Raw genomic sequence first — 26183 nt, 5'->3', positions numbered from 1 at the left:
TACAAAGCTATGTAGCTTGGCCCACCACTATTCCAGTGGATAGATCTTAAACTAGAACGCATATTAACTTGCAGGAAAAGCAAGTCCTTGCTCAGCCAGTCATAGATTTTTAAACCTAGCTGGTATTTTTACAGCCTGAGTCCTAAAATCTGGCCTTCCACCCTTCCGGTGGGCATCCAGTGAGGGCCTCTTGCTGTAGTATAATTATACACACCCCAAGGAAGAGGGGCCTTTGGGTGACAGTGTCTGGGGATCTGATGATGATGAAAGAGTGGAACAAGGTGGTGGCTGTAGCCATAAGGATGCTAGGCTGCAAAGAGGCATAACCAGCAGAAAAAGGAGATGTTGATGCCAGGGGCGTAGGTATGGGGGGCACGGGGGCCTGGGCCTCCGCAAATTTCATCCAGGCCCCTGGTTTGGCTGGTGGTGGTCTCCAACCCCCGCCAGCTGAAGCCTTCTTCAGCACCGAAGTCCGGCGCAGTGGTGTTTGCTGCCTGCCCCCTGCTCTTCTTTCTTCTTGCTCCTCCAGTGCACGCTGATGCTGAGCGTCAGCGTGCACAGGATGAGCAAGAAGAAAGAAGAGCAGGGGGCAGGCAGTGAATTCAGCTACGGTGGAGACTGGCGCTAAAGGCTTTGGATGGCGGGAGTTGTGGACCCCCGCCAGCAAAGGTATTTGTTTGTGAGGGGAAGAGGCAAGGAGGCGAGACGGTGCGGTGGGGGGAGGTGAGGAGAGGTGAGGCGAGGCAGGGGTGCGAGGAGGCGAGGCGGTGGGGGGGGGGCAGTACTCAAAATGTGCCCCCAACCTTGGGCTCTGGCCCCCTCCCACCGCGAAGTCTGGCTACGCCCCTGGTTGATGCCCCTGTGCAAGTCATTGGTGAGGTCCACTTGGAGTAGTGTGTTCAGTTTTGGGTGCCGTATTTTGCTAAGGATGGAAAAAAAAACTTGAAGCTGTTCAGAGGAAAGTAACATAAATGGTATGGGGCTTGTGCCAAAAAACATATGAGAAGAGTCTAGAAGTTCTGAATATTTATACCCTAGAGGAAAGGCGGGATAGCGAAGATACAATACAGATGTTTGAATACTTGAAAGTTATTAATATAGAAACAAATCTTTTCCAGAGATGGAGAACGGTAAAACTAGAGGACATGAATCGAGGTTTTGGGACTTAGGAGTAAGGTCAGGAAAGTCTTTTGCACAGAGAGGGTGGTCAATGCCTGGAATACCCTCCTGAAGGAGGTGGTGGAGACAAAAACTGATGGAATTCAAAAGCACATGGGATGAACACAGAGGATCCCTAATTGGAAAATGGTATAAAAAACAAAACTTAAATGACTGCACGTGTGTTTATGTTTTGAGTGGTGCTTAGACAGCGACTCCGGCTGTGAACAACTAAGTTCAGTGCCAGGCAGACTTCTATAGTCTGTGTCCCACATATGACAAGACAGATTGAAATAGGCTGGGTTGGGCTTTGATTGCAACTCCAGTAGTTGGAATGTAAAGATAAAATCCATGTATTAAAAAAGGATATTGGGCTTGATGGACCTTTAGTCCGTCCCTGTATGGCAACACGTATATTCTTATTTTCTTATGACAGGCCCCTCCCCAAAATATCTTTATCTGTTGTAGGGCTGCAAAACTGTTATAGGCAAACCAGAGAGGGCACGCTGTAGGGTCCTGCTGCACTGATGCTTTGAGGGCTGCAGTGAGTTAAAGATGCTTTACTGTTGTGCACTATCCCTTTTTAGTGACTGAGATTTGGGACTGAAAAAATATGTAGTATAACTAAAGTATTTTTCTCCTATACATCTGGTTGTGGTTAATATTTAAATAATTTTAATAATATTTCAGTGTACTGTTTTAAATCAACCTTCTCTGGACTAGTGAATAATATGCAGACACAAGTGTCTCATTAATGATATCTCTTAAGTGTGTTACTCATATTTAAGGGTTTTGCAACTGTTAATAAGCCTTGTAGAATCAAAATTAGTTTTTAAAAATTACTTGTGTAAGTCTAAAATATTTTGATGGCCCCCAGAGCTTTCTCGTGTCCACTTTGCAGCCCTGTACATGAAAAAGGTTGCAAACCCCTGAGTTAGAGAGACAGAGAACTGTAGCTTAAGTGAGAGAGAGAACTGACGAAGCTGGAGTCTGAGGAGGGAAAAGGCTTAACAGTACACTGGGGGGGGGGGGGGGGGGCAGTTTCACTATTATTTATTTCTTTGGATTTTGCTCACACCTTTTTCATTAGTAGCTCAAGGTGAGTTACATTCAGGTACATTGGATATTTCTCTGTCCCAGGAGGGCTCACACTGATCTAAGTTTGTACCTGAGGCAATGGAGGGTCAAGTGACTTGCCCAAGATCCCAAAGGTCAGCAGTGGGATTTGAATTGGCCACCTCTGGATTGCAAGACCGGTGCTCTAAACACTAGTCCTCTCCTCCACTCCCAGACACCAGAGATGTTTTTGTGAGTGTTTGGGGGGGGGGGGGTTAACTTTGGGGTGGGGGATTGGAGGTCCACTAGACCACCAAAGATTTTTCTGGGAGGTGTCAGGAGTTTGGGAGTCATCTCTGGGGTGATGAGGTGAAGGGTCTGGGGAGATCAGTGTGGGGTGATTGAGGTGAAGGGTCCGGGGAGATCAGTGTTCAGAAGTAATGTGCTGTACTTCACTTCAGACCACCAAAGCCAAGCTGCTAGTTCTTTATGCTTGCTATGACTTGCTATTAAAGACCAGTATTGTGCTCAGTCTTTTACTCTTCAGTGCACTTCTCTGCATCTGTGTTGAATAGTGAATTAGCCTTATTACCATTTTTTAAAATTTGCTGTGTGCTCAAGGCTTTGCAAGAGATTAGCTGATGTGGAAAACTCTTTTCTGCATCATGCACCCACAAAACTGTATGCTAAATCCACGCTAAGCTCATGCAAAGCCAGAATGCTCTTTACTGCACTGGCCTCTCCATGAATAATTAAAGTCTGTAATTCATTGCCGTGGAATTTGGTAAAACTCTTAGGGGCCCTTTTACTAATCAGTGCTAAAAAAGTGGCCTGCACTATTACTAGCGCTAGGGTTTCCCACGCCCTGAGGCTACTTTTAGCATGGCAGTAAAATGGTCACAATTTCTATTTTACCCTTAATGGCAATGTGCTAATTTCCCAATTAATGCATGGAATAGAAAAAAAAAAGATGCGAACTGCCAATGGCAATGTTGAGAAAAATAATTTATTCACCACATTATTTGATATAGGCCCGACATGGCTGCGTTTCGCTCTCCTAAAGGGCTGCATCAGGGGCTAGCATATAACATCCCAGTGGTGCAGTAAAACCAATTCCACCTACTGGACTAAAACAACTTCTCTCCTGAGACGCAGCGTTTCGTGGTGAATCCCTTTAGGAGGGCGAAACGCGGCTGTGTCGGGCCTGTTTTAAATAATGTGGTGAATAAATTATTTTTCTCAACATTGCCATTGGCCATTCGCATCTTTTTTTCTATTCCATGCTGGATCTTGAGAATCGCCTGCCTATTTGTTTTCTTGGACCAATTAACGCATGGCCATTAGCGTGTGAACCCTTACTGCCACATATTTACTAGGTGGTAAGGTCTTCCGCCCTAACCCCCACACTCATCAGGCAGCATGTTGTCATTTAACCACACTACCTGATTAGCATAGGGCACCTAATCTCTGCCACCAAACACGTGGAATTGGCACGTGCTGATCCCAGAACTAGCGTGGGATGCTTGAGCGTGTCCCACGGTAGTGCCTTTTTAGCGTGCAGTAAATACACATTACTGCTTACCGCCGCTTTGTAAAAAAAGCCCCTTAGTGCAGCTTATTTTTAAAAAAAAAGGTTTGGGCAAGTTCCTAGAGGAAAAACAAATAAACAATTATTTAAGGGAACTTGGGGTAAATCTGCTGCTTATCTATAGAATAAGGAGCGTGGAATCTATGCACTGGAAATCTGGATTGGCCCCTGTTGGAAACAGTATATAAGAACCGATAAGTCTTTGGTCTGACCCAGGATAGCGATTTCTTATGTTCTTATATCTTTCATGGTTTTCTTTTAAAATAATTATAACATCAGCCTAAAAGGCTAATAGAATTGCATGCCTAGGAACAGTTAAGTGGCAACAAAGTGCTTGGATAATAACACATCCTTTACGCATCTTCTAATTGCTATTTTACCATCTAATTCCCATTCTGCTATTGACTTGGTGAAACTGTAAACAAAGCTCTTCAATTTCGTCTTGTCAGCTCAGTAATTGTGACCCGTTCCAAATGTCGGGTTTTGCTTTCTAAATTCTTCTTTACGTCTGTTAGAGACATTTTCTAATCTTCTGTGATTCAACTACCTAGAAACTTATATTCTTTAACAGATTTGTTTCATCAGCAAATTTTTCTCCTGCTCTGGTATTTTTTTTTTGCTGATCTTTATAATTTACAGTTTCTTGGTATTCAGGCTTATACTGTCGGTTACACACAATCTATTTTATCTCTTGGAGGTCTTCCTTTGTGGATGTCACTAGCACTGTAATATCAGCATAGCAACTTTGTCAAGTTTATGACATTGCTGTTTGTGCTTCCTGGTCTTCTAGAGTTTCCAAGGTTAACAATTCAGGGCTGGATATTAAGCACATTCTGTACAGTGGCAGCTGCTATTTGAATAAGAATCCTAACCGCCAATGTGCAATTTCTGTGTCTGCCGCCAGCACTAAAACTGGAAATTCAGAGCCAGGCCCTGTGCAGCAGAGGCGTAGCCAGACCTCGATTTGGGAGGGGGCATAAGCCCAAAGTGGGAGAGTACATTTTGCCCTGCATCCCCGCCACTCTCAACCCCTGCCGTAACTCCACGTGCCTGGGACTGGCGGGGGTCCCCAAGCCCCACCAGCAGAAGCTTTCCTGTGGCGATATTCGCCATCTCGCTGCCTGCCCCGTTTTCCCGCCCCAGTGTGCATGCTCGTTTTTAGTGAAATTGAGCATATGCGAAGCTCGTGCATGCTCAGTTTCACTAAAAACGAGAATGCGAATGGGGGATGGGGAAAGCAGGGCAGGCAGTGCGCAACAAATATTGCTCCAGGAAAGCTTCTGCTGGTGGGGCTTGGAGACCGCTGCCAGCTAAATCAGCAGACCTTGGGGGCCCTGAACCCAAATTGGGTGGGTCCAGGCCCCTAAGGCCACCTGTGGCTACACCACTGCTGTGCAAGCTTCGGCATTGAATGTCTGTATTTTTTAAAGCCAACTAACTACTGCATGACTGGTTAATATTCAGATTTAACCGGCCATGAGTTGGCGCATAAAGATAAGACAGCTATTTATGCACCAATCCTGGCCAGTTAGATCTGAATATCGGGACCTAACCTGATTCCACCCCTGGAATGCCCCCAACATAGCCGGCTTTAAGTTCAACGTTAACCGGTCATTTTCAGTGAGGATAGCTGCGACCAAGCAAGTTAACTGGTTGGCGGTTATTTCTGACCGGTTAACTCACTTTGAGTATTAGCTTGAATAATTCTATATAACATTGTGCCTGCATTTAGGTACACTGAGGGTCTCTATTTTATAAAGGAAAAAGAAGGCGCCTTCTTTCCTTTACAGAATACTAATATACCTGGGTATATATGCACATATGTGCTTAGACGTGAGACGGGGTATAACTGCTACCGCCTAAGTTCCTGTGTAAGTTATACTATAAGTTATCCCCCTAATTATATAAAAGGTGATTTGAAATGTGCACACAAATTAGGGTGTGCACCCAAATTGCGTGCATATCTTAACTGATTAAGCAATTATTGGTGCTAATTGGAATCAATTAAGATGTGTGTACATTTTACACGCATCCCAAAAAGGGGGCGCAGAAATGACACATCATGTGCGGTTCAGGTTGGATCATGGGCATGGTTTTTGGCTACATGTGCAATTATTGCATAAGGGGGATCCGTGCCTAAATTTAAGCATGGGTATTTGTACTATGTTTTCATTGGTGCAAATGGATGTGCCTAAATTTAAGTGCAACCTCTGGGACTTAAGCAGTATTCTATAAACTGCGCCTATCTTTAGGCAAGGCTTATAGAAAAGCACTCAGCAGGTTTTTTTCAGTACCATTTCTAGAACTTACTCCTGTGTATGTAACTGCGCCCTGCCCACATGCTGCTAACATGTCACATGTGTATGTCTACCTTGAAATATATATATTTTTCTTTTGAATCATTTTCTCATTTATCATTCAGAGGACTCCTTTCATTAAGCTGCGGTAAGGCTTACCATGGGGCATACTAAGGCATCTCATGGTAAGTTCCAACTCTGCACGAGCAAACCACATGCTAAAAAATATTTAAAAAATTTTCTGGGAGGAGGTGTGTCTGAGGGGGTGGAGAGGTGACATTTGTGCACTAACTGATTAGAGCATGATTAGCATGTGAGCCCTTACTGCCTGCAAAATAGGTGGTGGTAAGGGCTCACGTGCTAATTTTTGGTAATAGTTGTGTACAAATTCCGTCAGTTTGAACAGTCTAAATTTTCCGACTGACTGACTCTGATGCAGCTAACGAAACACTGGCCACCATTGGTCACGATCTGATTTTTCGGCATAGCTGGAAGAAAGAGACTCCACAGCAGTTGCGTAGCTATGGGGGGGGCATGGGGGCTGGGCCCCCGCAAACTGGATCAATGCCCCTGGTTTGGCTGGCAGGGGTCCCCAACCCCCACCAGTTGAAGTGAGTTTTCCAGCACTGGCCTCTGGCGCCGCCACATTTTCTGCCCTGCTCTTTCTTCCTTTCACATCCGGCACATGCGTTTTAGTGAAACTGAGCGTGCGTGCGTGCTTAATTTCATTAAAGCATGCTGGACATGACATAAGGGGAAGAGAGCGGGGCAGGAAATGCGGCAGCGCCGGAGACTAGCGCTGGAAAACATGCTTCAGCTGCACTGGAAAACATGCTTCAGCTGGCGGGGGTAGGGGACCCCCACCAGCCAAAGCACATGCGGCGGTGGTGGTGGTGATGCTTTAGCTAGAGGGGGGGTTGGGGATCCCCACCAGCCATGATATGTGTAGCAGCAGTGGTGGAGGGTGGCAAGATGGGGGACCAAAATGTGCCCCCTCACATTGGGCTCTGGTCCCCTCCCACCTCAAATTCTGGCTACGCCCCTGCTGCACAGCTAAGTATTTAAAGCTGTTTTTTTTTATTTTTGCCATTTAGAGCAGACTATTTGCAATTTATTGGGGAGTTTTTTTTTGCCAATGATGAAGAAGCCCTTCTCTTTCAGCTGTTAGCTGGGAGCTTCTTGAGGTTTTTCTTCTCCCTGTTTATTATTAACCAATATAATTTCATTGGTTAGAGACGTATCTCTTACATAAGCACGCAACTATGGAATGCACTACCAAATGTCATGAAAACAATGCACGACCTAACAAACTTCCGGAAATCATTAAAAACCAACTTGTTCAAAAAGGCATTCCCTAATGATCCAACTTAAACACCTGAACCCTGCAACACAGCAAAACTAATACTAGAACTGGACAAAACTTAACTCTTCCCCCTTGATTACCTAATGTATTCTGTCACTCATGAACTCTAACACAATACCACTCTGTATTTGTCATACCGGAATTGGCGATCGCCATCACGGTAATATGTAAGCCACATTGAGCCTGCAAATAGGTGGGGAAATGTGGGCTATAAATGCAACAAATAAATAAAATAAATAAATATAAAGAATCTATTTTTTTCATTTATATTATGGTTATACTCTTTTGATTCTTTTTCCACATTTATTTTATACTTTGTAACATTAGCATGTGGCTATTGATTCAGAAAATGGGAAATGGGCCATTTTCCAGCAGCGGTAAAAATGGCCTTAGCACACGGAAAAGACCGGCAGGCGCTATGGCCACTTTCTATTGCAGACCCTTAGTAAGTCAATATCCTTGTTCTTTCTCCTCTAAATCCTACATGTTTCAACAAATGCTGCTCAATAATTGATGAAATTCTATTTTCAGTGACCTGAAAAAGATGCAATATGCATGTGATATTAAAGTTAATGTTGTGTAATTTTTGACTCAAGTACGTTGTGGATTTTAGAAACTAGTATAAAGAAATTGATAAGGTACAAGGCAATATTCAGCATGTGTTAAACACCAGCTGTGGAGTTGAAATGCATCTCATATCTCAATTGTGAGTGGCACTGAATATACAGTATCCCCCGGATTCTATATAAGGCAAGGTGAGTTGCACACATTAAATTGGGCACAGAGTTATGCAGAAAACAATCTTTGTATAGTTTTTTTTCCCTGAAACACAATGTTTATGGTACCAACAAAATAGCAGCAAATAATAAAAAACGGAATAAAACTAAATTATTAAAGAAAATATAAGTTTAAAACAAAATAAAGAAAAGGAAAGAGGAAATCTTGAATGCCATCTGCAGGAACTGAGACAGATGTCTAAATCAATTGGGAATGGGCTTGCTTAAAACAAACAAACCCCCCCCCCCCCCCAGCTTTCTTTCTTTCTTTATTTTCTGCCTTTTTGAAGAAATTCATCCAAGGTGGTGAGCGGCAAGGATAAGTTTCAAATAAAAGCTACCAAAATGTACTTAAACATTTAAGTATGTATTAAACATTTTAAGTATCATTTAAGTATGTAAATGTACTACTCCTGGGGGAATTCTGTGCAACTGCACAGGGCAAACGTTGTGCAGAATTCTCCCGGACTTCAGAATTCTGCTCACTGCCAGCAATGGGTTTCTATTTCTCTCTCTCCCCCCCCCCCCCTTCCCCACAGAGATCACCTGGCAGGAGGAGGAGGAGGAAGTGAACCGCTGCACATCCGGTCACTTTTTCTTCCTCTGCCAGCTTAGACCAGACTGTTTATGTGAACTGCGGGGATTCCGCTGATCATATAAGCAGTTCAGTCTAAGCTGGCAGAGGAGGAGGAAGTGACACGATACGCAGCGGTTCACTTTCTCCTCCTCCTGCTGCGCGATCTCTATGGAAGAGGGGGAGAACCAGCTCCAGGAATACAATGAAGGGAGGGGGCAGAAAAATGTGAATGTGCCATTGGGAAGGGAGGAGGGGGGCAGAGAAAGATGAATTGCCATTGAGGATGGTGGGAAGGGGAGCAGACAAAGGTGAGGGTGCAATTGGGGAGGGTGGGGAAGGCTAGAGCTTGAAGAGGGAAACAGGAGGAAATTTTGGGCCTTAGGATGGGGAACTTCTGGACAAAAACGCTACAAATAAACTGCAGAATTCTGCCAAATTTTCAAAAACTTTGTGCAGAATTTCCCCAAGAGAAAAAAGCTTGAAGAGGGAAATAGGAGGAAATTTCAGACCTTAGGATGGGGACATTCTGGACAAAGATGCTACAAATAAACCCCTGAATTTTGCAGAATTTTCAAACATTTTGCACAGAATTCCCCCAGGAGAAATATACCAAGTTTATATTTTTGAAATATGTCAGATTTAACACACTGGAAAACTGAAGTCTTCCTTTGCCCATACAGTTTGTAAAGCAGGAATAGTATTAGTGCAAGCCACTGCAGCACCAAGTCAAGAGGGAATACTTGTTCATGGGGAGCTACCCAACGGAAGAGTAGCCTAATTGTTAGAGCAATGAGCTGAGATCCAAGGGAAACCCAGTTTAAATCCCACCACAGCTCTTTGTGATCTTGGGAAAGTTAAGTCCTTTCTTAAATGTAAGTACTAAAGTTTCCTGAAAAAAAACAACAAAGGATAACATTCCAGAGGGAAGCAGCCAGGAACATAAAAACAGGATAACATGTGGTATTCAACTGAAAATACAAAAGAATAACAATGCATGTGAAGACCTCAAATTATACCTAGCAAGATAGGGAAAAAGACGGTCCACAAGGTAATCTGGTTCATCCAAATGAAGAGCTCAGTGCTCTAAAACTAATATCTGAAATTTAATTCAATCAACTACTGGTAGCCAATGTTGCACTGCAAGCAGGGGAGAAACATGATCAAATTTATGGACATGCATAAGTTTAACTGCAGTACTTTATACAAATTGTAATTGATGGAGTAGAATCCCAGGCAAACCATTATAAAGAGCATTGCAATAATCATGTTATGAGATAATGTGTTTAAGTGAAAAGGTTTTCAGATCCTTCATGGACAACAAGGCTTTCAGTGCTCAAATGCCAGAATTAAATGCTATGCAAAGTGAGAAGCGATAAATGGACCACAGCATGAATGTGAGGTTTGAGGGAAAGAGTACAGGGCCTAGCTTGTGAGTAGACGATCTCGAAAAAAGGGAAACCCTTAATATACTCATACAAGTAACAGGAGTTGTAGTGTTCTGTTTGCTGAATACTTATCTGCCAAATTGGATTGATTAATAATTGTTGAATCTTTAGGTAATACTTGCTACTACTACTACTACTATTTAGCATTTCTATAGCGCTACAAGGCGTACGCAGCGCTGCACAAACATAGAAGAAAGACAGTCCCTGCTCAAAGAGCTTACAATCTAATAGACAAAAAATAAAGTAAGCAAATCAAATCAATTAATGTGTACAGGAAGGAGGAGAGGAGGGTAGGTAGAGGCGAGTGGTTACAAGTGGTTACGAGTCAAAAGCAATGTTAAAGAGGTGGGCTTTCAGTCTAGATTTAAAGGTGGCCAAGGATGGGGCAAGACGTAGGGGCTCAGGAAGTTTATTCCAGGTGTAGGGTGCAGCGAGACAGAAGGCGCAAAGTCTGGAGTTGGCAGTAGTGGAGAAGGGAACAGATAAGAAGGATTTATCCATGGAGCGGAATGCACGGGAAGGGGTGTAGGGAAGGACGACTGTGGAGAAATACTGGGGAGCAGCAGAGTGAGTACAATTATAGGTTAGTAGAAGAAGTTTGAACAGGATGCGAAAACGGATAGGGAGCCAGTGAAGCGACTTGAGGAGAGGGGTAGTATGAGTAAAGCGACCCTGGCGGAAGACGAGACGGGCAGCAGAGTTTTGAACCGATTGGAGAGGAGAGAAGTGACTGTCACGTCTGTGGCCGTGACCACCCTCAGACTTACCTCATTTCTGGGGGCCAGCAGCTCTGCTGGCTTCTGTCTGTCTTTGTGTTAGTCTTGTCTCTGGCTCTGTGTGCTGATTACTTCACTAGACCTCACCTGTGTGTGCTATGCCTCTCTGGGGAGCCAGCTTCCAAGATGGCTCCTGCCTGTCTTTCCTGTGGGCTCACTTCCTATGTGTGTCAAGCCTCTCTTTGGGGTCAGTGTACTTCCTGCTTCTGTCCTGCTGCTGGTGACTCATCAGTGAGAGCCTTCATAAGGAAGGGCTGTGCTTGCAGTCAGGGCCTTTTGCATAAGTGTTATGCTCTTAGGCCAGGTCAGGTTAGTAAGTGTCTGCTGCACTACTGCTTAGCCTCTCTCTGGGTTCCAGCCCAGTTTCTTTCTGTGTCTGTGACTCTGTTGTCCTTCCGTGGGGGGTCTTCCCTGCCACTGTCTGTCTGTGGACTTTGGGTCCTTCCTGGCTTACCCTGTGTTTGGGGTGAAGCCTCTGTTCCTGGCTTACCCTGTGTTTGGGGTGAAGCCTCTGTTCCAGGCTTACCCTGTGTTGGGGTGAAGCCTCTGTTCGGGTTTGTTCTCTGTCTGTATGCGAAGCCTCAGCCCTTGTGGGTTCCCCATTCAGTGTGTGGGACGGCTGTGGCTTCAGACCCTTGGCCTGTTCTTCCTGGTTACTCTGTTTGCTGTGCTGCCTGCCCAAGACCCTTGGCCTGTTATTCCTGGTTTGCTCTCTTTACCCTGAACCCTGCCTTGCCTAGCCTGTGTGCCTACCCTGCTTGTATATCCTGAATCCTGTATCTGTCTGGCTAGTGTGTTTTCCTGGGTGATTATTCCTGTATCCTGTTTCCACCTAGCTAGAGGGTGTACCCTGTGGGTATTCCCGGATCCCCGTTCTGCCGAGTGTGTTGCTGCCCTAGTCCTTGCTTCTGCTAGCTTCGGTACGCCTTGTGTTCCTTGGTCTGTCTTCTGGGTCTTGCTAGTGGCTGTGCAGCAGCACACTGTCTGAGTCTAGTTCCATGCCCTGTTGCCCTCGTGTATCCCAGACCCAGGGTGGGTCCTCTGGATCTTCAGTTCCTGCCTTATCCTGCAAGTCCTGCCGGCCGCCTGCACTTCGGAGCTCAACTCCGGAGGAACGGTGGCTAGGTGCAGGTGAAGCTGTTCCTGTCTCATCTGTTCTAGTTGCCTGCCTTGTACTACTCCAGTCCAGAGTTCCAGTACTGCTCTTCTGTGTTTCCAGTCCCGAGGTGGTCTTGCCTGCCGCTGCCGCTCCTTGGCAATGGCCCAAGGGCTCACGAACTCCAGTCCTGCCTCGAGGACCTGACAGAATGCCAAGGCCCTAGAGAACGCGACAGTGACTAAGTGGGAGGCCAGCAAGAAGCAGATTGCAGTAGTCTAAACGAGAGGTGACAAGGGTGTGGATGAGGGTTTTGGTGGAGTGCTCGGATTGCTATCAGATTTGTTTTATCTTTTGTATTTGCGATACAATTGTGTATTCTATTTTATTGTAAACTGCTCCAGACTCTTTGTGGGAATTCAGCAGTATTAAAAAATCTGATTAGATTAGATATATTAGATATGTACATAAGTATTACTGTACTGGACAGACTGAAAGTCCATCAAACCCCATATCCTATTTCCAACAGTGGCCAATTTAGGTCCCAAGTATCTGGCAGAATCCCAAAAGATTTAGATTTATTAAAAATGTATAGCCCACTTTTATCCAAGGAGGATAACAATGATACACACATAATAAAATATTAAGCAAACAATATTAATATCTACATAGACAATCCCGCAGTCCAAGTAGCTGAAGAAAAATAAATGATTTCCTTCTTCTCCTCAGTGTAGTCCATCGGTTCCTCAGTACTAGTTGCTTCCAATTCCTGCTGGACCGAGATGAACTCTTCCCTCCACTCTCCCTGGTTAGGAGGGATCACATACTGTCTTTTTATCCAGGGGAACTGGGCCTCATCCCTACCGCCCCGCTCTAGTGAGCATTTAGGGGAACAGCCACCATTTTTCTGATTTCCCCTCCTGGAGTATGCTCCAGGTGTTGGATCTCTTTTTTTGGTTTCTGCTTACAAAGTGGTTCTAGAGGTTCAGTTTTCCTATCGTCTCTCCTTCTGTTGGGGTTTTCTAACCTTGCCTCATCACAGTGTGGATCTCTCCTGTATGCTATTCTATAAATTGGTGCCTAACTTTTCCCATGCATAACCCAAAATGAGATGTGGCCATGGGAAAGGCATAGGTGGGTCTTAGGTATTCCCAAAATTTAGGCACCAAGTTATAGAATTTGGCTAATCTGCGCTAAATGTTGGGCACTGAACTTAGACCTGTTTCTATCAGACGTGAATCCAGCGCCCAAAGTTAGGCACGACCTGCACGCTATCACCTGGATTCTATATGGTGCCCAGAATCACGCACCCAAATTTGTGTGTGCACCCAAAATGCAAATTAATTGAATAAGCCAGTTAACATCAATAATTGGGTGTCAATAACCAATGTTAATTGGCACTCGTTAAAATTTGCATGCATATCCAGCTGCGTGCTATTCTATAATGCATGGTGCCTAACTCTAATAGCACATAACGCAAAAAGGGGGCGTGGGAATGGACGTGTCAGGGGCGTTCCAAAAGGTTGTGCTCGGAATTACAGTATATGGCCTCAGCATGCCTAACTTGAGTGCCAGCATTTACACCAGGTTTCAGCAGGTTAGGTGCGGGAATCGGCACTATTAGATTGTAAGCTCTTTGAGCAGGGACTGTCCCTCTATTTTGAATTGTACAGCGCTGCGTAACCCTAGTAGCGCTTTAGAAATGTTAAGTAGTAGTAGTAGTAGTAAGCCTGATTCTATAAATATCAGGTGCCCTTTATAGAACAGAGGCTCAGCACAGATTGTTTCGGTACCGAACTCTTAGTGCTATCTACATAAATAGAAGCCTTTCCTTTGTGAACAGTGCATCCTCTTTTGAAAGATTGTGTGCTCTTTCAGATGAGCATGTTTGGTGGTGAACAAAACACATGAGATTTCATGTTTTTTTCTGCTCATTATCATTTGCCAGTGACATGAAATGGCATACCGCAGGATATGTCATTTGACATTTCCTACGTCATTTTTAACGAATGCACATCCCTTATACTTGGTGTGGCTGTTTATTTGTGCTCATAATTGATATAAAGTGCTAAAGATTCTTCAAGCTTATGTTGCTCCTTTCAATTTAGCTCACTATTCTTCCACGTAACCTATATCTTCCAATCCTTCTATCACCTTCTTAAAGTATGACTCCATTTTACCAAAGTTGGTGTTTTTAAAATTCAGGACTCTGATTTTATTCAGCTCTTCTCTGCCTTAGCCAGCACTTGAGATCATATTGTATGATTATATCAGTGCTGCTTAGAGGGCTGCCTAACCTAAGCTTTCGAAATGCTTCTTCTATTTATAAGTACCAGGTTTGGTATTATCCCTTTCTTCATTGCTTCAATTATCATTTAGCTGAGGAGTACCCTTTAAGGGAGTTCAGGATCTCTTTACTTTTAACCAAATTCTATAGACAGGGAATTGCAACCCACATTAAGCATATTTTAGTTCACCAACATCCCCCCTTTATTTCCACTTTTTGGGCATCTGACTAGATTTCTGGCCACAGTGTTAGAGGTCTGAAGATCATGATCCATTTTTAAGATAACTGAAATCAAACTCCTTTCCTTGTACCCCTCCCCCTAAGTGTCAGTTGCTTTGATATTAATTTCTATATAAAGAGCTACTCCCCCCCCATCCTGCCTTACTTATCTTTTCTGAACAAATCATATAACTTGGTATGTCTGTACCCCTTTCAAGCAGTGGCGTTCCTAGGGGGGGCGGTGGGTGCGGTCCGCCCCGGGTGCACGCCGCTAGGGGGGTGCCACGCGCCTGTCAGCTCCGCTCGTTCCGTGCTCCCTCTGCCCCGGAACAGGTTACTTCCTGGGGGGGGGGGTCCTTTCACTGGGGGGGGCGCTGCACCTGGGGGGAGGGGTGCATCGGCGATCCGCTCCGGGTGTCAGCCACCCTAGGAACGCCACTGCTTTCAAGGGACTTAAATACTCAGTGTACTTGAATGCAACTCACCTTGAGCTAATACTGAAACGGTGTGAGCAAAATCCAAATAAATAAATAACTAAATAAATAAATAACTAAATAAATAACTAAATAAATAAATGTTGAACCCTGTCTTCATGACAGCAAGAATATCTAGGCTTGCTTGTTACGAGAGCCTGCTGATTTGACATTACATTGCCTAGACGTATGAGCATCTGTACTTCCAGCTGCTAATCCTTGCCTTGTCAGTACTCCTTTCTGTTTGTATTCCTACTGCTTAAGGGTAGCCTGTGGGGTCTACCATGTTTTATGCCATTAACTTCATTTGTTCATTGGGTCAACAGACTGAACCAATGAACTTCCATTATTATTATCCCCTGCCTCTAGCTTAAACAGATTGTGCTGCTGGCCCTATTGTTGTATATAGGTCCTGGTTAATATGTTGTATCAGGAAAAACTCAATTAGAACCACTGCTGATTTACAAGGGACTTATTTATTCTTCCAAGTCCTTTCTTAACTCAAGAAAGCATGCAACACCTAAGCTGTGCTGTAATTGACTTTCTGCTAGTGCAGTTGGCAGAGTTTTAGCAGTATACTAGAAACATCTGGTATGTTTTCACCCATAACACTTCTGACATATATTTTACACTAAGCAGTGTAATGAGAAACTGCAGGTTTACTGTAAAAAGCGGCAACAGGATGTTATCATTCTAATGGTACCAAACCCAGAGCCCTAGCCATAAAGAGTTTTTCCAACTTTGTACTGACCCCAGGGCAAAAAACCTATGTTGAACATAGCAAGTCGCTGAAACTGCATCTAGAAGCGTTTACAATTTCAGCTATCCCAGAGCTTTTTCCTGCCCTGGGCAAATTGGAACACGTGATAACCCTTCCTTGCTCCACTGAATAATGCCTTTTGTATTTAGGCTCATTATCATATATGGTTGGAAGACAAGGGGCACCCAGTTTCATTGAAGAATAAACTTGGATTACAATTGAATTATAGATTTCTGGGTTTCCAGGATAGGTGTTCAGCATAATTTATTTATAACCTACTATATTATGATATATCACTATGGTAACTGCCTGGAGCAGTATATACATTGACATAACAAAATTGCTATAAAGGCTTTTTAAATAGACAAGTCTTTACCCTTAACAGTTTACAGTGTAAGCACTAGTATAAAGCATTTAAGCAAGTCTCTCCAGATTACAAAGAGTGGTGGAAAAAGATACCAAACCACAGTCTAGACATTTGCAGCTGTACAGTCCAGTAACTATGCCACATTGCCATCACTATGCGTTTCAAGTGTACCCCTGATGCTCATATACGTCTTGCATACCAGTAAACACAGGCAATGGAATGGGGTGGGCTATGGAGCCATGACCTTACCAATATTTTACCCAACACATCAGCAACTAGAGCTCTTGGGAGCAGGGCAAAGATCAGTTTATTTGGCTCATACAACCAATCATGTATGTTAATTTCGCTGCTGGTAAACATAAATGATCTCAGTAGCCAAGTGCCTTTTATTGACAGGTATCCTTGCATTACAAGCATGTTGTCTATCTCCCTCCCTGAAAAGATTGATGGTTGCATCAAGGTCACTCATGCTCTTGACAAGAACCTTCTAGACCCTGAGGTCATTCTACTAAGCTTTCCTAATGAAGCAAACCAGTATGCACCATCAACAATCATATTTGTCTATCTATCTCTAGGTAGGGTACTCAGACTGATCCCTGATAGGCTGATGGAGTTCTCTGGGTTTCCCCCCCCATTTTGTCTATAAATATACAGTTTTAATTTCACTAGGAAAGACAGGTCTACAAATCTATAAGTCGAATGGAGAAGAATCAGAAATAGATCAGTCAGAGTTGCAACCCTAGTGCAATACCATCATGGGATGTAGTCTAGGTCTAATTTCACTCCATGCACTCTTCAAGATGTCATGAATCAAAGTGCACTAAGATGGGAATCAGAAAACTCAGCAACTGGGCAACACTGCATCATTTGTAGAAATGGGAAGAACAACCAATAAACTAATGGAGATGGGTAGTTGAGTTTCATGATGATGACCTATTACAGTTATAATGTATTCATTATTTTAATTGTAATATATGTGATTTCAAATAAGGGCATTTGAGGACACATTTCAACCCTGTGTTGAATTTTACTCCTCGACTGTTCTCAGCCTTAATTGGCAGTTCCAGGGCTGCTTAGCTAGAATTAATTTATTCATTTGCAGGATTTCTTCAAGAACCCAAAGAAACCTTCACAAGCAGATCAGAAAATCTACTGAGGGTTCCACAGGTTATTTTTTAAGTGAATTCTTCCCACTTGTGCACATGTGAAAGGCAGTTCCATAACTGAGCATGTGCCACTTAAACACACATTTTATAGACTATTCTAAGTTACGCACGTTGCCTGGCGCACTTTGGCATTCATTTACATGATCTGCCTTTGACTGACATAAATGAGTACACCTACATTTAGGCACACTGATGCAGGTTTATGCTAGCTTTCTATACAGAATCTGGGTTCCCAGATGCCATTATGGAATATTTGCTCCGCACAAGGACTGGAGCATCTAAAAGGGGGTGCCTGGTTAGAATATCGGCCAGATCGTTCATTCTATAAGTGAGTTAACCAGCCGAGAACAGCTGTTGACCGGTTAACTGGCTTGTCTGTGGCTATCAGTCATTGGTCGGTGGAACTTAACTGGGCAGAGACGCTGTAAATGACTGGTTAGCACTGAAGTGGAAGATGGCTACGTCAGGGGCATTCTGGGGGTGTTTCAGGAGCGGAGTCCGGTTAGCTCCTAATAGTTAGAACTAGGTGGCCATGTTTAGCGCATAAATAGGACTGCATTAATAACTGTTCTGTCTTTTTGTGCTAGCCCATGGCCGGCTTTTTTAAAAAAATGGAAAATCAATACCGAAGCCCGCACAGGGCCTGGCACTGAATTTCTGGTTTTAGTGCCAGTGGCAGACAAAAAACCACTGTCCACTGTTGGCTGAATATAGGGACCAAAAAGTATATATAAGCATAAGAGGCAATATTCAGATGCCGGCAGTCAGCAGTATTTTTAAAATGCTGATGGCCACCACTGAAATTATGTCTGGATATTCAATGCTGGGACACATCTGAGTACTGACATTAAATATCTGGGTATGTGTGGCCATCTGGCTATTTATGCAGTCCTATTTGGCAGGCTAACGTAACTGGGTGAGAGCTGAAAATTTGCATTTAATCAGTTAAGTGGTGACTCCACCCCAACTCTGCCCGGACTCTGCCCCAGACTGCCCACTGACTTTCCAGCTTGAATTAGGTGGTTAGTGCCAATATGCAGTGGCACTGTCTAGTCAAGTGCCACCAAATATTCCCAGATAACTGTGCACACGTGATTTAACTGGGCAGGAGCTTCTTCTGCCCAGTTAAATCTCTCTGAATACTGACCCCATAATTTACAGAAATTAGGAAAAGCTGTCAAATTGGGCAATAGTATAATATTGGGTGATTTCAATTACCACAATATTGACTGGATAAATGTTACATCAGGGAGTGCTAGAGAGGTAAAATTCCTAGATGTAATAAATGACTGCTTCTTGGAGCAACTGGTCCAGGATCCAACAAGAGGGGAAGCTATTTTAGATCTAATCCTTGGTGTAATGCAGGGCGTAGTATGAGAGGTAATGATGTTGAGAAACAATTATCATAAGATGATCAAATCTGAACTAATATCTGGAGTAAAGTCACAAAAGGAAATCTACTGTAGAAGCATTTAATTTTCAAAAGGGAAACTATAATAAAATGAGGAAAATGGTTAAAAATCCAATGGTTAAAAAGATGCTAAAAGGATTAGAGCAAAGGTTAAGACTTTAAATCGGGCATAGCTATTGTTTACAAATACCACATTGGAAGCCCAGACCAGGTGCATGCCACATATTTACAAAGGTGGAAAGAAGAGCAAACGACAGCCAGCATGGTTAAAAGATTAAGTGAAAAAGGCTATTAGAGCCAAAATAACATCTTTCAAAGAATGGAAAAAGGACCCAAATGGAATGGTAAAAGGATCCAAATGAAGAAAATAAAAGAAACTTAAGCACTGGCAAGTTAGATGCAAAGCATTGATAAAGAAGGCTGAACGGCAATATGAAAAGAAACTTGCCATAGAGGCAAAAACTCACAGTAATAACTTATTCAGGTACATCAGAAGCAGAAAGCCTAAGAGGGAATCCATGGAACCGTTAGATTATGAAGGAGCAAAAGGGGGACTCAGAAAGGACAAGGCCATAGCAGACAGACTGAATGGATTCGTTGCTTCAGTTTTTACAGAAGAAGATGTAAGAGGTCTATCTGTATTGTAGAGGAACTGAAAGATATGAACCTGGAAGATGTGCTGAGCCAAACTGACAAATTAAAGAGTAGTAAATCACCTGGTCTGGATGGCATGCATCCTAGGGTACTGAAAGAACTCAATCATGAAATTGCTCATCTCCTGTTGTTAAAATCATCTGTAGTACCTGAAGATTGGAGGGTGACCAATGTAATGCCGATTTTTTAAAAGGGTGCCGGGGTGATCCAGGAAATTACAGACTGTCAAGCCTGACTTCACTGCCGGGCAAAATAGTGAAAACTATTAAAAAAGAATAAAATTACGGAACACATAGAGAAACATGGTTTAATGGGACAGAGTCAGGATGGATTCAGCCAAGGGAAGTCTTCCCTTGCTAATTTGCTTAATTTCTTTGAAGGTGTGAATAAATGTGTCAATAAAGGTGAGCCAGTTAATGTAGTGTATCTAGATTTTCAGAAAGTGTTTGACAAAAGTTCCTCATAAGAGACTCCTGAGAAAATTAAAAAGTCATGGGATAGGAGGAAATGTTCTGTTGTGGATTAGGAATTGGTTATTGGACAGAAAACAGAGGGTAGGGTTAAATGGCCTTTTTTCTTAATGGAGGAGGGTGAATAGTGGAGTGTCACAGGGATCGGTACTGGGACCAGTGCTATTTAAAATATTTATAAATGATCTGGAAATCAGAATGACAAGTGAGGTGATTAAGAGCTCCTTTTACAAAGCCGCACTAGTGATTCTGACGCAGAACATGCGATGAAGCTCATAGGAATTGAAAGGGCTCCATCATATTTGCTGCACTGGAATTGCTAGTGCGGCTTTGTAAAATGAACCATAAATTTGTAAATGAGAACACTATTCAAAGTTGTTAAAACACAAGCAGACTGTGAAGAATTGCAGGAAAACCTCAGGAAAAGTCTGGACATCCAAATGGCAGATGAAATTTAATGTGGACAAATGCAAAATGATGCACATTGGGAAGAATAATCCAGATCATAGTTATCTGATGCTAGGTTCTTCTGATGTTGACACCGAAGAAAAAGATCTAGGTGTCATTGTAGACAATATGCTGAAGTCTTCTGCCCAATGTGTGGCAGCAGCCAAAAAAACAAACAGGATGCTAGGAATTTTTAGGAAAGGGATAGTAAATAAGACCAAGAATGCTATAACGCTTCTGTATCGCTCCATGATGCAACCTCACCTTGAGAATTGCATTCAGTTGTGGTCACCATATCTCAAAAAAGATATAGCGAAATCAGAAAAGGTTGAAAGAAGAGCGACCAAAACGATAAAGGGGATGAAACTCCTCTCATATGAGGAAAGGCTCTTCAGCTCAGAAAAGAGACAGCTGAAGGGAGATATGATTGAATTCTACAAAATCCTGAGTGGTGTGGAATGGGTAAAAGTGAGTCAAATTATTACTTTTCAAAAAGTAAAAAGACTAGGGGACATGTGGTACTACTTTGAAAATGAACTGGAAGAAATTTTTTTTCACTCAACGAATAGTTAAGCTCTAGAATTCTTTGCCAGAGGATTTGGTAATAGTGGTTAGCATATCTGGGTTTAAAAAAGGTTTGGCCAAGTTCCTGGAGGAAATGTCTGTAGTCTGCTATTGAGGTAGACATGGGGAAGCCACTGCTTGCCCTGGGATTGGTAGAATGAAATGTTGCTATTATTTCAGTTTGTACCAGGTACTTGTGACCTGGATTGACCACTGCTGAAAAGAGGATACTGGGCTAGACGGACCACTGGTCTGACCAATATGGCTATTCTTATCCTATATAATAAAACTCACCCTCAACGTTCTGAGGACACTGACGTCACTGTCAGGTCCTCCGGGCACTTCCGGTTTGAAGCCTTCGTGGTGGTGAAGCCACTGAAAACACTGTGTTGGGGCCCCGCCCTCGCGTCAAACGTGATGACGTCGAGGGCGGAGCAATGGCGTCAGTGGCTTCACAACCAACGACGCAGCAGATTGAAGGTGGCGTGCCGAGGTCCGCAACAATGGCGGCCAGTGCCATCAGAACGCCGAAAGGGGTGAGTAGGGAGGGGGGGAGGTTCAGAAGGAAACCGTGCTAGCGCCCGTTTCATTAACGCAAGAAACGGGCATGTTTTACTAGTATTCTTATAATGTCTCTAGTCTTTCTGTACTTAATATAATTGTTTACCCATATAATTTATCTTCTCTAATATAGTGATACCCTATAATAACAGATACAACTTTTCTTTTTGTAAACGTATATAATAAAAAAAATTGGTGCTGGAAAATTTCAAGACAGACATTTTGGTTCTATTACCATTTGCATCTTCCAATGAAATAGGACTGTTTGGGCTAGATTTACTAAAAGGCATTATTACACACTAACACCCCTGAAGGCACATTATTTATTGTGAATCCCATTTTATTTCTACATTTATAGCCCACTTTAATCTCAAAGCAGATTACTTGCACACCAGGATTTACAACCGTTTCAGTTGGGGCGACTCCTTGCATCCAAAGTTGAGTGTAGATCCCAGCGCTACACGCTATTCTATAAAGGGCGCTGATCCCAGAATGCCGTTCAGTGCCAATTTGTTTTGGTGCCGAATAGTAATTAAGTGCTTAATTACCATTATAGAATACTAGTGCACGTCCTCAATTATGGGTATAACTTTAGGTGCAAGCACTTCTTCTAGCTCTATGACAAGCACTGATGCTCATGCCTAAATGCAGCAGTTACGCGCATAACCAACAGTATTCTAAAAGCTTAGGGGTCCTTTTACTAAGGTGTGCTGAAAAATGGTCTGCACTAGTGTAGGCACGTGTTATGGATGCACGCAGATCCATTTTTCAGCGCACCTGTAAAAAACATGCCTTTTAAAAATTTTGGCTGAAAATGGACGTGCGGCAAAATGAAAATTGGCGCACGTCGATTTTGGGTCTCAGACCTTACCACCACCCATTGGCTTAGTGGTAATGTCTCACGCGTTAACCAGGCAGTAATGTTCTATGCGCATAGAATGCCTTTTACCGCCCAGTTAACGTCGCGCGCTGGAAAATGGACGCATGTAAAAAAAATGAAATTACCGCCCGGGCCACGTGGTAGCCGGGTGATAATTCCAAACTGACATGTGTTGGGCATGCATAGGCGCCTATGCAGCTTAGTAAAAGGGCCCCTTAGCATGCACCTGCTTGTCATGCCCCTTCCCCACCCATGCCCCTCCCATAGCCACACCCTCTCTCAGTTATGCACTATAGAATTTTGGCACTAACATTGCACATGATTGCACTGACTGCCCTGTCCTATATACTTGACTCCTTATCAGCCTGGTCAACAGTGTCACACACTTTCAACAGAACTCTCTACCCTCTTATCTATCCTATCACCTACTGTAATTCCTTTCCTTCTTTCATTGTTTTTAATTTTGTAAACCATTTTGCTGTTGTCCTCGAAAAAGAGTATATTAAAACTAATAAACCATAATAGTACCTAATCACACTTACATATATAGCTGCAAATTAGGGCCAATTAGTGTCAATTAACTCCAATAGTCACCAATTATCAGATTGTTAGTGTCAATTGACACCTAATTAGGTAATTAACTTTTACGCATAACTGGCACTACTCCATAACCTGCGCATGCAATTTTGCATGCTAAGCAGGAACATGTTCATGCAAGATTATAGAATGAGGGTTTTTTTTGACCGGTGCACGCTATTAACAACATTGTCCCCTGAAATGAAATATTTAAAAACCTAAACAAAATCAAACTCCTACAAACACAGGAACTAACCAACATAGAATTTTTTTGCCCTGTACAACCCTAGTGGTAATGCAATAGCACATTAGCAAATCTTACCCACGTAATTCAATGCTCACAAATGGTGTAATACCTATATGGATTATGGAGGGAATTCTGTACCTGGGTGTCATAGTACAGGTGGGAGGGGCCTATAATCTAAGGGAACCTGTATGTAACTCACCTTGAGCTATTACTGAAAAAGGTGTGAGCAAAATCCAAATAAGTAAAATAAAAATAAAATACAAGCATACCCCGAGTATTGTCACACCTAATATTTATCAATTCAAATATTACTGTAACATCTGTAATTTCACTAATTTTAAGGTAATAATGAGGACCATCGGAGATTGTCTTCCTTAAGAGAATCTTCTCTTATAAAATTAGGAAGTAGGTGAAATACCCAGTTCTTCATTGGTCCATATTTCAAAAAAAAAAAAAAAAATGTAATACTTGTTTTTGTCTTCTATTTTAATATAATAAATTTCAATAAACAGACTTCTGTACTTATCTTTTGTTTTCTTCTCTTTTCACTGAAGCTTCTGTGCTATGTTTTGCACGGTCACACATTGACCATTAGAGGGGAGATTAAAGTGCACCTAATATTTAGGCACCCACATTTATACCAGCCTTGGAGCTGATGCAAGTGTTGGCACCTACATAAAGCAGGGGCCCGTGTAGCCTAAGTATTCTGTACGTTACAGTCATAAGTGCAGAGCCCTGCCTATGTCCCACTGGTGCTGTGACCCTGTGAATGCCCTCCTTGGAAGATAGTTGCATATTTACAGAATAGCGTTTAGGAATTATACTGGCAGATATATGCGTTTAAGCTAGTACTCTAAACATTTATGGATGCAGTTTATAGAACTGCCCTTCACATGCCTTTTGCTGTAAATCCTTTATATCTGCTATATGGTTTGGTGCAAGATAAATCTCAAGGCTCCAAGTGTGGTCTGAGGAGGAAAGATATATCCAGATCTCCTATTGTACTGCAGTGGAATTGGGGAACTAGAGAACCTAGTTTCTATACTAAAGGGGTAGGTAGAGTTGTCATCTCTGTGATTCCAGCTTAAGGTCTCTTCCCAAAAGAGTTTACAGTGTAGGCGTGACCACAAGAGGTTAAGCCATTTGCTCAAGGTCACACAGGAGAAGGTATTTAAAAAAAATGTAAACCTCTATTTCCAGGAGTCCCAACTAGACTATTGCCAATTGTCTGTTCAGAGAGCAACAGAATTTGCTTTTTTTTTTTTAAACCCCTGCATCCTCAATGACTTCCTCTGTGGTGTTATTTTACAAACACTGCCAATTTCAAAGGACACAAAGCAGCAGTTGAGGAGGAGAAGAAAAAGCAGAAAGATTTTTTTTTAATTCCTACTCTATATGCATGTAAGCATAAACTCCATTTCAGTAAATAATATGTTTTATGCCCAGGAAGAGGGGAGGGGGAGAACCAGGCAAACTACACCAGTATTGAAAGTTAGAATCAGACAGCATTGTGCTAACTAGACACCAGTGACAGACAGGAGATCATCCAGCCTGGGGAGTGAATACCCTTCTATAAAAGATGTGACATTTTCAGGCAACAGAGAAGAAAATGCAATGAGCCAGCATGCTGAGGATCTGTTAGTGCATGTTTGCATGTGGCTTTGGCTGAATTTTTCTTATGCACCATTTTCTGTACAAAAGCTGGGCAATAGCTTGTCTCTTGATACTTGAGACACAAGTATGACTTGATTCCTCAACTCCCTAAGCTGCATATAAATATTACGTTTACCCCCCTCCCCCACCAGCCAGAAACTAGTGTACTACGAGCAATTCTGTATGAGAGCTATAATGATAAATACAACAGTAGCTCTGTCATTATCCATTAAAACAGAATCATGTCAGACAGACCCCCCACCCCCACCCACAAGACAGGAAAACATCCCTACTTACCAACTCCGCTGATGTTTTCCTCACAGGAATACCAGATTCCTGTATGGAAGTACCTAAAGAGGAACCGGTCATCCCCCGTCTCCCAGCTGTAATGAACCACGTTCTGATTTGTCTCTTTGGACGTCTCGTTCCCACTGTAATTGATGCAGTTAGTCTTCTTTGCTTTTCCGCAGTTAGGTTTAGGGACCCTTTGGGTCCCCTCGCACCAGTAGGTCGTGATAAAGGCAGTGGTGGAGAAGAGAAGCGCTACCAAGTTCAAACACACTGCTAATAAGGCTCTGTATCGGCGGCTCGTCTTCATGGTAGCGGAGCCCCCCCTCAGGATGGAATAAAGAAGAGCTCGGCTCTCCGTGCAGAAGTTCAAAGCCCTGTCACGATTCAGAATCCTTTTAGCCGAGAATCGCAGGAACTACCAAGTACCTCCAATCTGTTGCTGGAGCAGTGAGCAAAACATAGCAAACACCCTCCCATGTTTCTCCAGCCCCCTCTCTACCCCCAACTTACAAATGCTTGCTTTTTTTTTCAGGCTTGAGGCTGATGCTGGGCAGCCTGGCTCAGCTGTTGAGTGCAGCCTGTTTTGTGTGTCTGTGTGTGCGGTGGAATGGTGGGGGTGGGGGTGGGGGGGGGGGGGGAGAAGAATGCTGAAGGGATTGACAAGGGCTGTGTCTGCAAGAGCAGGGACACAGAGTGAACATCTGCTCACACAAGAAACATGCAAGGGAGGGAAGGGGATGAAGATCCTCCTAGGGGAGACACCTGCAGGCTGCTGGACTGGACTGTGATTAGTCACCCAGTGGGGCCTGGCTGGTCCCTTCAAGTTGCTGCCGAATCCAGCACCGCGACTGCCTTTCTCCCAAGTTCAAAGGCGCAATAAATCAGAGCAACAGCTTAGCCTAATGAAGTAGGAAGAGAGGGAACTTCTACGGCTCGAGGCTCCTTGAAGAAATGTTAGAAATCTTACGTAGCGCAGGCTAAACAGAAATATACAAATAGATCTAAGATCAGCATTTCTTTGCAAG

At 43.2% G+C, this 26183-nt stretch overlaps 1 protein-coding gene across 1 annotated transcript in view; it reads right to left on the bottom strand.

The window, feature by feature from the left end:
• The window catches only part of GSG1L (GSG1 like), a 244806-nt gene extending 219341 nt beyond the window's left edge, over window positions 1-25465 (bottom strand). Inside the window, exon 1 of the mRNA XM_030212299.1 lies at window positions 25165-25465. Within this exon, the coding sequence (XP_030068159.1) occupies window positions 25165-25465 (301 nt within the window). The remainder of the gene's footprint in view (window positions 1-25164) is intronic.
• Window positions 25466-26183: the final 718 nt, after the last annotated feature.

This window comes from Microcaecilia unicolor, chromosome 8 (genome assembly GCF_901765095.1).
Source record: "Microcaecilia unicolor chromosome 8, aMicUni1.1, whole genome shotgun sequence".
NCBI classification, from domain to species: domain Eukaryota; kingdom Metazoa; phylum Chordata; class Amphibia; order Gymnophiona; family Siphonopidae; genus Microcaecilia; species Microcaecilia unicolor.
This window is presented reverse-complemented; position numbering and strand designations above follow the sequence as displayed.